We start from the raw sequence: 15,118 nt of genomic DNA, 5'->3' as shown, positions 1-15,118 counted from the left end.
CTTGGCACGCTGACTGCAGGGCACTCTAACTGGCTGGCCTTCAGCCCAAAACTCTAATCAAAGGGAACTGCATCATTCAAAGAGCAGTATCTGATGTCTCTTTTACAGTCCCAAATGTACAAAGTCTATTGACCCATCAAGGTTTTATGGTATATCCCTGAGTAGGCAAAATAAACATCCCATTAACCTTTTTTCACTCTAATGTCGTTCAGATATACATACATCACGGTACATTTTGTTGCACAGGATGACAGTTAATGAAGAGACAGAACAAAGGTCCATAGACAGACTCGAACCAGGGACTTGGTCATCTTGTCAACACCTCAGGACTTTTGATTCTTTCATAGTGTCTATATTTTATATCTTCTTTTATTTGTCTTTCACTGCGAAACTTTTTGTGATGTCGGATCTTGAAAGTGTCATGAATAGAGTTTACTTTAAAAGGTGTTGTGGGCAAAATAATGACTCGATCCCAATGATGGAAGAAGTCTTCAGATCCTTTAAAAGTATCAATAGCACAATATTAGTACTATAGTAAGTATAATCAGAAAAACTTACTTGCGTACCGAAAGTAAAACTACGCATTCAACAGCAGAATGGCCCTGTTGGAATGTTTAAATGTTTATAAATATTATACTATTGGATTAGTACTTTTATTACTAATGTCTGTCTTTGCTTATGTCTGTTTTTGCGAAGCTGTTCTGTAACTGTTTGTTTTTGCTCTGATTTTATTTCTGCCCATGTCTGTGTTCTGCTTTTACTGTAATTGACCGTCATGATTATTGTTTTAAACTTGTTTCTTGACTTTAGGCTGCCAAGCTTCACACAATAATGTTTATTAACATTTAGTGATAACTGTCCTTGAGAAATAAACTGAATAATGCATGAACATGTAAGATGTAAGCAATACACCGATGTTTATATTGTATCTGGTGGAGTTGGATTCAATTTGAAGTACTTTATAAACTGTTGGGTAGTTAAATCTATCTTATTTTAATTCAAATATAGGAGATATATGGAAAAAAACAGGTGGATAAAGCCATTTGAACAGTTTATGACAAAATTAGACACAAGTACTGTATATTAAACATCAGTAAAACTTCAAAGAACTCATGGATGAAAATTATTATTGGAAGTGTAGAACTGAAGTAGATACCTTCCCTCATTTAATGTGGTACTGTTCTTCTGGTTCTTTGTTTTGGAAACAAGTACTAGAGAACAGTTGCATAAACCACTGATAGAATCTCTCCAGCTCTGTTTATTAGTGGACACGTCCCTCCTACCAGCAGGGTACATCCAAAAACAAATTTAGACTTGAACTGGAGAGCTTTTTAAAGTCAAAAAACTCAGCTTTGTATTCTTGAGATAATCCTGTGGATTTAGAAACGATTTATTTAGTTTAAGAAGCAAAGAACACTTAATCTTTCACTTAAACTGAAAAATTAACCTAATTTGGAGATACAATGACGATATGTGAACTTTTTTTCTAACAATTTGGAAGAACTGTTTTTGTTGTGACTAATAACACTACAGTTTAATGGATAAACACTTGTAGTTGTGAAGTAGTGCGTCAGACGTACAGCTTCCAAACCGCAGGTACCTGTTAGCCAGGAGCGGGGTCCGAGGTCGCGCTTACCTTCAAACGAAGACATCGGCTCCAGGATGCCAAACTGCTTGAGAACTGCCATGAAGAGGATGATGACCACGCCGATGGCAAACAGCTCCATGCCTTGGATCCCCATAGTTTCTGGACGAGTGGGGGTTGGGGGGGGGGGCACTCAGGGCCAAGCCTGCACGCCAAGGCCTGGCCCTGGGTAGAGATGAAAGGAAGCCTTGGTCGGCCCGAGTTACGTCAACAACAAGTGTTCTCACAAGAGGTGCGTCAGGAGGTGACACGAATCAGGCTGGTTGGTGGAAGACCGCGTGGGTTTGTATCCAGGCTCAGGCCACTGAGACAGCATGAGAACCAGGCCTGCCAGCTGGATGAAGGCCGCTTTAATGTCAACACTGATGCTGAAGTGGAAAATATGTGGAAGCCGACATATATGGAAAGCCTCCCTCTCTAGACCCATGAGGGAAAACGGGGGTTGTGTCACGAACCATTTATTACAGTGCATTAAAGGAGACGTTTAGAGTCACTTTCCAGACTTTCGTCCTGCACGCACTCTGAGGAGCTCGGACAGATTACTACTCACCCTCTTAATCCAAACAGCTATTATCGGTCCTCACGTCATAGTACACACTAATAAATCACATTGTGGGTTTAGATAAAGATGTCTTCAAGAAGAAGCAAAACACTCGGTGCAGCTACGGTGTCCATTTCTTTGGTCCCAGATCTTTTCATTAGGTGGGAGAAAGTCCGGGTGCGTACAACCGACTTATTGAAATACAGAACATCAGAGAACAGAGCGTGAAATACTCGAGTCCTCTCATCTTCCATGCCATAAAATGGCAAAACAACATTAGCAATTATAAATAAATTATCCCATTATAAGCGCAAACCACATGAGTCATTTCTGAGACCTCAGCTCTGGAACAAAAACATACTGCAAATATACTTTATCTGCGTGCTGAGAACAATCTGACCTTCCAGTATGAGCGTCATCTACTCACAATACTCAGGAGGATATAATGTTTTGAAACAGATATGCACAGCAAGATATAATCAGCAGTATTTCATATGTAATATAAAAACTGTGTAGAATAAGGCTGTGCTGTCCAAATAATCCAAATAATTGATCAGGTTTTTACTTGTGGGACACTTTCTGCTTTCTCCTGCTGTGTTTCTCTTGCAATAATCCTTAGATCCACCAAACACCTCTCAGCATGGACTCAATTTAGACCCTGCGCAGCTGTCCCGTCTGATTCAGTCCACTTTTTTCCGTTTGTCCAAATCCAGGTCCAGATATGGAAGAGTATGACCCTGGAGAGAAGACTCTTAGAGCAGCAGCAGCAGCAGCAGTGTCCCGGGAGGAAAATCCTGAGAAACTGAGAGGAGCTGAAACCTCCTCCTCTGGTGACTACCTCCTCCGCACATAGTTTCCCATCTCTCCCCCCTATCTTCACCTCCCCTCAACGTATCTGTTGCTGCCTTTGCTTGCAACTTTTCCCCCTCCTCCCGTCGACTCACTTAGCAAGCACTCACTCTCCAGCTGAGGTTTAAAACCAAAGTGCCCCGTTCACCTTAAACCTTCCTCCCATCCTGTTGGTCCTGTGGTCTCTCCCCCCTCCGCTGCACTCCTCCTTTCTCTCCATCTGTGCGTCTGATTCGCTTTTGCGCCCCGAGCCCCACCGCCTCCCCCCTCCATCTCCTCTGTCATTCCATAACTTTGGCCAACCGCAGACTCCCCCCCCCCCACGCCCCTCACCCCCCACCTCTCCTCTGCTCGGCTCCCTCTTTCTTTCTCCAAATTGTCCCTTTTTTCTCCACCACATCCACCTCTTCCTCTTCGCCTTCTTCTTCATCTTCCTCAGTCGCTACAGTTTGCGGGTAAGGGGTGAAGTCAAATTACCCAAAGAGGAGGAGGGGGGGTTGTGTGATCTCTGTGTGCCAGACCAGTATGCACACAGAGAGATCAAATAGCAGAAACACCCCCACCTCCTCCTCAAACCTCCTTCTTTCATCTATTTTTCCTTTTCTCACTGAATTAAGTGGAGCAACGAAGAATTGAAAGTATTATGAATGTATCATGATATCGTTAATGTCTCGCAATCGTAATGATTCCCGACATATGTGCAACAGTTTGTCTTAAACAACATAGAAAAGCACGAGTGTGTATAAATGCGGTTGTGAGTGTGTGTTTGTTTAGCAAGTCTGGGGAGGATAAGTGATGATTCTGCACTTAATGCATCAAGATAAGATGGGGAACAGAGATGTGTGTGTGTGTTAATGCATTGACTTGGTTGGAGATAGGAGACACAGATGGGAGGCCAGAGTGAGAGAGATCAATATCTTTGTGGTGAGGTGGTGTTGGTGAGCTTCCCCCCTCTTTTTTTTTTGTCTTGCTGCTTCTTGCACTTAACCATAAAAATATACAATTCTGAAATCACAATATCTATTTTCACTGTTACTATTACTCCATAAGTGAGAGTCTGTGGTGTTTACTGCATGTTTAAAGCAGATAAATCACCTTCAAGGTCAAATTTACATTTCAGTCACCACTTTCTGAAGCAGAGTGACACCGTGCACCATGTATGTAGGTATTCAGAGCATTTTGTGTTGTTTTAGAGGGATGAATGTGTGTGTTAAAGGTGTATTTAGGTGCATTTGCGGATGCCAGTGTAGTGAGTTCCTGTGGTCTGTTGTGTGTGTCGGTTCCTCTTGGCAGGCCATTAGGACACTAACAGGTTTTTAAAAGGTAGGCTTGGCTCTGCCTGCTGACACAACAGTCAGTAAATAGTGAGAGAGGACCGAGACTGTTTCCTCTCAGTCAGACACATCAGCAGATATCATCTAAGTCTTCACTGCAGTCACAGAGAAACAATACTTTAACCTCTCGAATGTGGAGGCATTTGTAAAATCATCTTTTTAAATCCAGCTTTAACTTTCTGAAACTTTCTAATATCGTCACATATTTAAATGCAGCTCTTTATTACAAGTGATTACAACATACAACCAGTTCATAAAAGCTGGCTGATATAAAAACTTTATATCTGGTATCTTATAGGCATGAAAGTAGTATATAAAAGTATTCAGATGCTATTGTAAGAGCCAAATTTGACTATAAATATCAGAGTTTAGTTTTTTTTGTTATGTGCATATCATAACATTACATTATGATACTTATGTTTATTGTTAGTGGAATAATTTATTTGATGCATGTGGAGTTAGTGAGATAACCTACGGTGCATTTAAGAACTTAAGACTGGAGCAGAAAAGGTTTTTGACCGTATAACAATGTAGAACAATGCAGAACAATGCAAATCATTGAAAGAATGAGGACAGGTTGGATGTTTCCAATTGTTCCCTTTCTGAGAGAAGCTCAGTGGGATTTACCATGTGGATGGAAACTGAATACCTGATTGGATATGGACGTTAACAAACTGTCAATACCAGATTGGATCAGAGTCATGCAGGCAGGTGAGAAAATCATTGGTGTCTCTCTCTCCTCCATGCAGAACATTTTTCACTCACACTCTGTTCAGAAGGCCTCCGGCATTGTGGGAGACCCCTCCCAACCCTCACACTTGCTTTTTATCCCTCTATCATCCGGCAGGAGGTTCAGAAGTATCTGTGCACAGACTACCAGGCTGTGCAACAGCTTTTTCCCCCAGGCTGTCAGATTGCTGAACTCACAGCTGCCGCCACCCATTCGTCTCAACCTGGTCCCCACCCCAACCCTTAGACCCCACTAGTGCTCTTATTTCAGCCAAGGGAACGCTGTCACATCCATATTTAGCTACTTATTTATATTTTTATTATATTTGTTAATTCCACATGTAGCCTGTACTTTTGAACTTTTACATTTATCCATTATTGATGGTTCTTATTCTATTGATATGTGTCTTTTCTTTTGTTATAACTTGTTATATTGATGTGTCATGTTTATTCTTAATCTAAACGTATATTTGTGGGTCTTTTGAGAGAAATTGAACTTAATCTTACTGTTTACCTTTGCTGTGTAGAGTCGGGACGACATTAAACTTGACTTGAACTTGAAGTTTAACTTGGATCTCTGCCCTTCATTGGATTTGTAAGTTAATCGAAGAACAAGGGTATTACTGAATATTGGGACAAGTGAAAACGTGCTACTATAGTTTGAACTTATACTTAAGTAAAAGGAGCAATACAACAATGTAAACATATTCCAGTAGTTGAAATACTCATTAGGAGTCAGAATGACTCCTCTCAGTGTTATATTATTATACATCATACTGATGTATTTCATGATGTAAGCAGCTTTTTAATGTCGCAGCTGGCTGAGGTGGAGCTAATTATTAACTGTGAAATAGTTTAATCTATAACAATGTATCACTAATTTATAAAATTACAGGTTTTGAGTGTTAAATCTGAATTTGAAAAGTAACTAATAACTATAGCTGTCAAAAAATGAAGTGGTGCAAAAAGTACAATAATTTAAATGTAATGGAGTAGAAGTATAAAGTCACATGAAATTGAATAGTGCATCAGAATTGTACTACAGTGTAGTATTTAGTAAATGTGACACTACTGGTATTGTCTGGAAAAAAAACCTTCTTGGGATTTCAAGAAATGCTGTGTTTAATGTAAACAGTAAGTGGGAGAAACAATATCTACAGTATCACCTCTGAACTGACTCAGAAAAGAGCATCAATGACTCAAATCAACTACGAGGAAAATATTTCAAAGAATTCAACACACTCTTTGACTCTTTGACTGGGATATGAAGTGCAAACACACCACAGCAATGTCCTCATCTCACCAAACTTCATGAAAACAAGAATCTTATGGATTACAACTTTAACTACAGGAAGAAAGAGTGACAACATCAGTGACAAAGTGAGAGAGTAAATTATTTGACAGAAGAGTGGATGAAGACACAGAAATGAAGTCAAAGGTGAAATCAAACGAGTTCCTACCTGAGCGATGGTACCTAGCTGCACTGTGGCCGCAGTGAGAGAGGCAGCTGGGCCGAGACAGACGCCTCCGGGCCTCCACAGAGAGAGCGGCCATAACAGCTCCCATAATGCAGCTGAACTACAACAACAAGGCGCCTAACAAGCTGCTCCGACAGTCATACAAGACGAAGAGGATCCGAACTTTAAAATAGTAAATGTGGACACTCAGGATTGATGTTAATAGACTTAATATCGCTGAGATGCAAAGTTTGATAAGTGGTTCTAGAAATCTCAGTCTAGAAGGCAAACGAGCAAAGTTTGAAAGTCTGAATCTCATGTACTGACAAAAGCAACTGACTGACAGTGTGGAAAAGGCTTCAGCTGAGAGTGTGTGTGTGTGTGTGTGTGCACATTTGAAAATCTGTTTGAGTTTGTGTCACCACGTCACGGTGAGAGAGATAAAAAAGGGTGAGGGATCAAACAGCACTGCAGAGCTTCTGACCTTTCACATCACACATATCGCACACCTCCACATTTCTTTTTTTTTCTTTTTTTTTTGGTCTGTCTCACTCTCTTCCTCTCGTCTGATCCCTCTCCTCACAGAAACATGACTATAACTCCTGTACTGTCTCTCTTAGATAGACTCTCTCTTATACAAATTCCTCCTGTGTGCTTATAAAAACACAAGCAACTGTTGGCAGGAAAGTATTGTCAGTGTGGGAGCACGTGCGTCCTTGTGCGCAGGCATAATACAAACAAAACGAGGACCCACTTGAAAGAGTTGATGCAACTGAGATGCACACTGATGCGCATCTCATCACAACATTGATGAGAGGGACTTTCCTCCCAAGAAAAATGTCACGAAAGATCATAATGTCAGTCGCCCATAAAGGACATATAGTTACGTTTGAGTGACAGATGCGGTGGCGCATTTCAGATGATGTTTATACATGTTGACAAAGTTCCTCATTCAGAGGAGGAGGGGTGGTGGGAGGCATTAACTCAACAGACTTTGCCACAGGAGACAGCTGTTTGTTTCCTGTTTCCAACTGCAGGTTGTCAGGGCAATTTTTCAAAAACTGTAACTATGGTCGTCTCCTAACGTTAACCCCATGGTTATTATGGTAGCCATGCCTAAACCTGACAAGACTTTAACTACAGCGTTGTCACACCATAAAAACACCAAACAACATTTTTTAAAAGCCATTTGTAACAGTTTTGGAAAGCACAGACAAATTATGTTGTCCTGCTGATTATTGCCGATAGGGGTGCCAGTCGTTCTGGAGTGCATGGAAAAACTAATTTGGAGGACTTTAGATGTGAAGATCAATACCACTCTCATGTGTCAGTTAAATTTGAAGCTACTGCCAGCAGCCGGTTAGCCTAGCTTAGCATAAAGACTGGAAACGGGGGAAACAGCTAGCCTGCTTCGATCTGAAGGTAACAAAACCTACTGACTAGCACCTCTAAAGCTCGGTTTTTGTACAGATTTTAAAAATTACATATGTGTTAATTGATGAGTTTTAGAACCAAAACAGTAAAGTTGCAGCCAAGCAGCTAAACAATGAGCTGAAAATCAATATAAAGCTCCATAAAGTCAAGTGGAGCTGATAACTCTGTGGGTTCATCACTACAGTGACGCCGCTGACATTACACACCGCCAATTGATATATCGTTATCATAAAAAAATATTAATTAAAGCTTTAAAGAAACTGCAATAAATATTTCTAGCTTTCTTGAAGATGGCTCAATTATAAATATATCTTGCCTTTGATTGTGACCACTGGTTTTCTGCTGGGTTTATTGCTCATGTGGACGCTGCTTCAGTTCTTGGTGAATGGAAGATAATGGATCCTGGCTTCCTTTGCCCACATATCCTGTTTGTAATTACCACTTATAGATAGTTGTTCTCTTTTTACCAGTCCACAACTTGCATTTACAGTTAATCCATATGATGTAAACAGAGCATTTATTCCTGGATGGGACTCTTTAATGAAGTTCTGGTGAAGTGTCTGAGTGTTTCTCAGTTTCCTGAATAAGAAATGACAGAATCTGTGATGATGAACTGGGACGAACTCTGCAGGAAACTTGGTTTGAATGAAAACATTAATCACAGACTTTAGAACAACAATCAATTCTCACAAACATAAAAGCAATGTAAAATCCACAACAGTTGCCATATTATTTTGTGTTGATTATAGCAGTGTAAGGTCATTACTGACGATTTAGTTTTGTTAGGGACCTACTTTCTCCATTATGTATCATTTAAATAGCTGCAGGAAACAGTGCAAACAAGCAGCGCTAAAGAGACAGTTAAAAGCTGCTTTCATTGGGTTTTTTTAAGTCTAGAATGCATACAAGGGCAGCAACTAATGATTTTTTAAAATAATTTTATATTGATTAATCTGCTGATTAATTATTTTGCCCATAAAATGTTAGAAAAAGGAAATACTCCGATTTGAGAAGCTGGAACAAGCAAATGTTTGGCATTTTTTCATGGAAAATGACTCAAATGATTATTTAATTATTGATACAGTTGCAGATTAACTTTCTATTGATTAAATAATGCATCAATGCTTTCAGCTCGAGTGCATATCACCAAAAAAGCATGTTTTTGTAAATAAAATGGAAAGGTACTTTCAGCTGGCTTTGATATGATTGCTTAATTCACACACAATAAACCAGTACAGTCTGTAGGATCTCCACCCACCAGATCAATATTAGATCTTTGATTTGATTGGTTTTTATAACAAATGAATTGTCTACATGATGAGGTAAAGCCGTAAAACCTCCAAAAAGTTTGGATTCACATCCCTGACCGTTGCAGACAAATTCCAATACACAATATTCTTGTACATAGACACACATGTAATATCTCCGCTGTCCACTAGAGGACGCTGGACACTGATCAACGTACGGCAGAGCAGAGCAGCAGCTCACATTCATTCACTTACACAGAGGAGAGGGAAGGAAATGAAACATGAGAGAATGGATCAATTTTTTTTGGACTATTCCAAGATCACATATAAGCTTACTCAGCTGCAAACCAATGAGAGCATGCTGTGTGGTTTGTCTCATCATCAGTTCCTGCGTTACACAGGGAAATGATTGATTAGGAACAACCGATACAAGGATAAAACAAGCCAAAGAGAAATTCCATATGACAAGAAGCCTGCCTGTTTTTCTCTCTGAAAAACAAGGCTGAGTATTCATGCACACAAGTGAAAAATCAGCATATCTTTCACAATGTGTTCGTGTTTGGAGCAAGCTGATCAAACACTCAGCCTCCAGGAGTCTGAACACATCGCCAGAGGAGAGCTCATTATACCATCTGTGTCTTTTTTATGCTCACATCTTCCCTAACAACCTGCTCCAGGGACTGAAGATGAAAACTTTTCTTCACATTGCGCCATGTGTTGACATGAACTGCCCTCACCAAACTCAGTAAACAACACCCCGGACATTTAAATATGCCGTATGGCTCCTTCACAAAAACTTTCTACAAGAACTGCAGAAATATATAACACTGGTCATCAGGGGAAAGATGGCTGCTCTTTCAGGCTTTTCCCTCTTTGGCTATCTCTGCCTCGCCCCTTCAACTGCTTGTTCCAATTAAGACCAAATGCAGTCTCACTTCCATGTGAGATAATCCCCTTTTTCATAAAACCACCTCGGCCAGGCAGGATCAAAGGCAGCCTGAGCTGTGTAATTAAAACAGGGACTTCTTAATCAAAGCTTAAGTTTTTCTCCTCTCTCTCTGCCCTGGTTGTTCATTTATTCCTTTCATTTCTCTTTATCTAACACTCCAATATCTCTCTGTCTCTCCCCCGAAGGCAGAATTAGGTTGAGGTAATGGATCAGTAGAGATTTGAACCTCTACCTGAGCACATCTATATTATGAGGATTCAAACTCAAAAGGAGGAGGGTACAATGAAGAGAGGCTAAACAAAGCAGGAGAAAAAAAAAGAGGGCCATTTTATCTCTGCAGAGAACATTCATCATCGAGTCCTTGTCACTTCTGCACTGCACCCCGAGGTGTCCTCACCTGTCTCTACAAACTTTAGGAAAATCTGGGGCAGTTCAAACACCGAGAGGTAACACACAGAGTGGTTCTGATGATCAAGACAACAAGAGGGAGGAGAGACAAATGAGTGGAGATGAGGAGAAAAAATGCAGAAGAAGAGAGGGATACTGAGTGCTGATTCAGCTGGTGGCTTGATGAAGTTCATTGGATGGAAGGACACAGGAAGAGGACAGAGGATAGACTTACATCTAATCAATGATAAACGGAAGAACACACAGACTAACTCAAGAAGGACAGACTGGTAAAAAGATGAGCAGAACAGTAATAAACAAAAATAAATAGTAGTCTTAATATGGAAAAGGTGCCACTGCTTGGACAAAATCCAATGAAAGTTTACTTCAGCAACACTCAGAAAAATCTCCTTTAACTTAATGAACACAAACATAACAAACTATGATTTCAATCAATGACAGCTGTTTAGTTTTTGCTTAAAGGAGCAGAGAGGACAAACAGCGATACCTTGAACTAGCGTCCCAGTGACGAAGCCAAAGAAGCAGCGCAGCAGTTTGGTGATCTCCTTTTGACACTCTGCCTTGCATGAATTCATCTTCTAAACTTTGACAAGACGAGAAGCGCCAGATGCTCTAAAAACCAGGTAAATGTGAAGCTTTCACAAGACACAAAACAGTCAAAACACCCCAAAAAACTGGGTTTTCTATAAGACAAAAAATGAGGAGAGGCTTAAAAATCTTTACTCCAAAAATTGCACAAAAGAAAAAAAGAGAGATTCTTGATACTGAATCACTTAGTTTGACAAATGTTCAAATTGCACCAAAAAAAAAAGAAAAGTTAAACTTTTATGTTTTCGTTTTCCAGAGTTTCCTTCGTCTGATGTTGCCCGTTTCTCCTTAGTTTCGACACTAATGCTCCTTTTTAAACGTGTGTCCCAGTTTTCTTACAGGTGATGTTCACTCCCTCCTCCTCTTCTCCCTCCTCTACGCTTGTTGCCTCGTAGGAGGAGGTGAATTGAATCGCATGATGTTGGGTCCGTTCTGAAGCTCCGGTCACTGTCGTTTCATATGACTGACCCTGATAAACCACAACACACAACACCGATTAACACTCCTCCTGTTTCAGCCTTCATTAGTCCAGAGAGCTGCATGGTCACCGGGACACGCTCGCCTTCTGAAGTTCATCTCTGTCAGACAAAAGTCACGAAATGGTGTAGAAAGATTTGACAACTCAGTGAAGAAACCGACCCTCGTTTCTTTAACCCCCCCCCCCCCCCCCCCCCTCTTCTATATCTAATCCGACTCATATTACAGTTTCCATATTACAGTCGTTCATATCTCTCTCCGTTTCCCCCACAAGGCCTCGTTATCAGACTCTTCTTCTATGGTGTGGGAGTTACTTTTAATTTAGAGCTTAAACTTTGTGCTCTATATGCAGATTTTGCTCATCTGAAACATATATAGTACAAGAGCATGGCTGGATGTATGACAGCATCTATATGTTTGGTTTTGAGGTACAGTTGCAACCAGTGATTATTTTTATTATCGGGTTATCTTCTGATTATGTTTTTAATTGATTGATTGATAGTTTTGTCTTTAAAATGTCAGAAGATAATATCATATAATATAATTTCCCAGAGGTCATGGTTACATCTTCAGTTTGCTTCTTCTGTCCAACCCAAAGATATTCAGTTTACCATAAAAGACAAAGAAAAGCAGCAAATCTTTACATTTAGAAGCTGGAAACAGAAAATGTTTGGCTCAACCGATTAATGGATTGTTAAAATAGTTTCAGATTTATTTTCTGTTGGTCAACCGAAAATCAACTCTTCCTAACAACTATTTTGACAGTTATTGACTTTTTAAACTGTTTATATTATATTTTTTCACATCTTATTTATTTGTTTGACTGTTCAATTATGTTACTGCTATATTGAATACAACTGCACCATCAGACGTCAATGCATCTGATCCTCAAAGAAAAGCTGTAGTATTTGCAAGTCTTTTGACACTTTGTGTGGAAGTCTAACAAAGATTTTTCCTTGTGTGGATACAGTAAGTTATGTTTTTATTACAACTGGTTCAAAAGGATTGTTCTATTATTATTTTCACACCTGGACATCATTTATTGTTCATGTAAAGTCACATAAGAGATTGTCAGTCCTATTCACAAAATGACTTGTACCCTGATCCACCGTGCAGGTGAATGACACAAACTTTAGCACAGTGGCGGTTGAAACTAAATGCTAACATCAGTGTGTTCAAAATGATTATGCTAACAGGCACGTTTAATGTTTACCATACTCTAGTTCAGCATGTTAGCATGCTAATGTTTGCTAACCAGCACTTCACATAAATTAGCACAAGTATTGGAGGTATTTGGTCACAAACCAAAGTATTCGGCAAACTAAAACGTAGACCTGATGATGGCATTAGAGTGGCAGTGTGAGGACTTAAAATGATTACAATCCATCCAGAGGGGGGCGTGAACATGTGCACTAAATGTCATGGCAATCCACCCAATAGTTGTCACTCAAAACCAAAAATGATAAAAAAAAATTGATAAAAAAAAAATCAGTGGATCACCAAAATCAGTACAGTTCATCCTCTAGTGTGACAATATATCAAATAGTTGACAAAAACACATGTTGATCTAGACCACAGTGGTGCTTCAACTGCTAAAAAACATCAAGGGGATTTGTATAATTGCAGAACATAAACTCGTCATGTAAAAATATTCAACAGTTTATTAGATAAACAAATACTCATCAGTCAGCCTTAATGTAAATTATTGTTTATTTAATCCAACACTTCACATATTAAACAGGACACTGCAGATCAGAATAATGTCCATTTATGGTCTAACCTGGAAACACACCTCTGTTATCAACACCAGTATCCTCGTTGCCTCTGACCATTTTATTTCCCACAAATCCTCAGCTGTAGTACTTTATGTCTGGCAGTTTATTAAACTGAGCGTTGATCCTGGACGCACCACTCCTGTCTAGCTCAAACCCTGCTCGCTGTCTCAACCTCTCGAGTCTTAACTAAACCACAGCAACCGCTCCGGCACCACCGCCCCACCTCTCTCTGATACACATCTCCATCTCAATGCTGCTATTTTTAGCTGCTGGCCATTACTGAGGTGAGGGCTTACCCACCAACAATGCTGAATCTCTCCTCCCTTGGCACCGCTCAGATGAAATAGATTGCATCACAGCCGAGCTTTTCTTTCTCACTCGGTGTGACTTGTGTGCTGTTTTTCTTTACTCACTGTGCTCCTGTGTCACCTGCACAAAGAGCTCTTTCAGTGATTTTGCAACCAGACAGAGAAAATAGACCAACAGGATCATCTGATTTTGTTAAAGACTGATTGTGTGTGTCAGTGTGTGTCAGGCTAAGAGAAAGTTAAAACTAAATTAAAGAAAAATACATGTTGCAGCACAGACCAGCCGCCTATAAGACTGAAGAGATGTAATTCAGGTGCATAAGGAGGGTGGGAATCAACTACAACAAGAAGTGAAATCTCCCTTGAACAATCCTACAAAAGTGTTTCTCAAAATCTCCACCACTGTCATCATGCAGTTTACTGACATCTCTACATCGTCTCTGGATAGTGAAGTCCTTCAAACTTTCAAAAAACCTTCAAAAAAAAAAAAAAAAAGAGCTGTCTCTCATTGCCACTTGGGGCCACCAGAGCGCGAAGTTGTCTGGAGAAGCTGTGAGGAAAAAAAAAAAACCCCAGCACTTAGTGAAGTGCTGCTGCTGGAGCCAAGGGAGGAAGAGGAGAGGTGACACCCACCTGATACAAAGTGTGTGTGTCTTTGTGTGTGTATGTGTGTGTGAGAGAGAGAGATAAACAGGATTGCGTGATAAACCACAAGGACAGGTCTTATACGACTGAGTCCAGCTCTCACATTTCACTGACCTGCTTGAGTACCATTACATGGTACATGAAGCTGAACTGACCTCGGACCTTAAAGACAAGTCACAATCACACATACAGCACATCTGCCTCATTTGGTTTAATTAACTATTTAGTACAGTTTGTAATTTTGCCTTCTGTTGAATTTAGCTTTTGTTCACAACTGTTTTTACATCCAAAACGTGCTTTCTGTTTTCCTCTTAAAGCTAACAAGATCAGCTTTGAGAGCGAGAGAGGGAAATAAAGAAGGTTGGACAGGAAAAGAGGATGCAGTGATGGAAAACAGGAGGCAAGGATGAAAAATTGGGAAGGACACAAGAGGCTAGTGAAGGAAAGGAGTCGGCAGGAAAAGACAGAAAGACGAAGGGGAGGAGGCAAGTAAGTAGTGAAAGGAGACTGGGAAGGACAGGAAGATGTAGGGAATACAGTAAGAAGGAGACAAGTAGGTAGTGAAGGAAAAGAGGAGGAAGGGGTGGAAATCAAGATATAAGGAAGAAGAAATGTGGATAATAAAGGAAAGGAAGAAGAAGGGTAGAAGAAGAGAAGGAGACAAGTAGGTAGTGAAGAACAGGAAGAGGCAGGGAGAAACAGGAATAAGTAGAGAAGGAAATAAGAATTTAC

At 40.1% G+C, this 15,118-nt stretch overlaps 1 protein-coding gene across 2 annotated transcripts in view; it reads right to left on the bottom strand.

Annotated features, from left to right (window-relative positions):
* The window catches only part of kcnip3b (Kv channel interacting protein 3b, calsenilin), a 47,182-nt gene that overhangs the window by 13,968 nt on the left and 18,096 nt on the right, over positions 1–15,118 (bottom strand). The window contains exon 1 of one of the 2 annotated variants that reach the window (XM_067614160.1): positions 1,637–3,213. The exons of the other annotated variant lie outside the window; for it this stretch is intronic. Coding sequence (XP_067470261.1) covers positions 1,637–1,742 — 106 coding nt within the window. The 5' untranslated portion in view covers positions 1,743–3,213. Of the gene's footprint in view, positions 1–1,636; positions 3,214–15,118 lie in introns of those variants that run through there. 2 annotated transcript variants of the gene reach the window in all.

The sequence above is a fragment of the Thunnus thynnus genome, chromosome 2 (assembly GCF_963924715.1).
Source record: "Thunnus thynnus chromosome 2, fThuThy2.1, whole genome shotgun sequence".
Taxonomy (NCBI): domain Eukaryota; kingdom Metazoa; phylum Chordata; class Actinopteri; order Scombriformes; family Scombridae; genus Thunnus; species Thunnus thynnus.
Note: the sequence above shows the minus strand (reverse complement) of the source record. Positions and strands in the feature narration are given on the sequence as shown.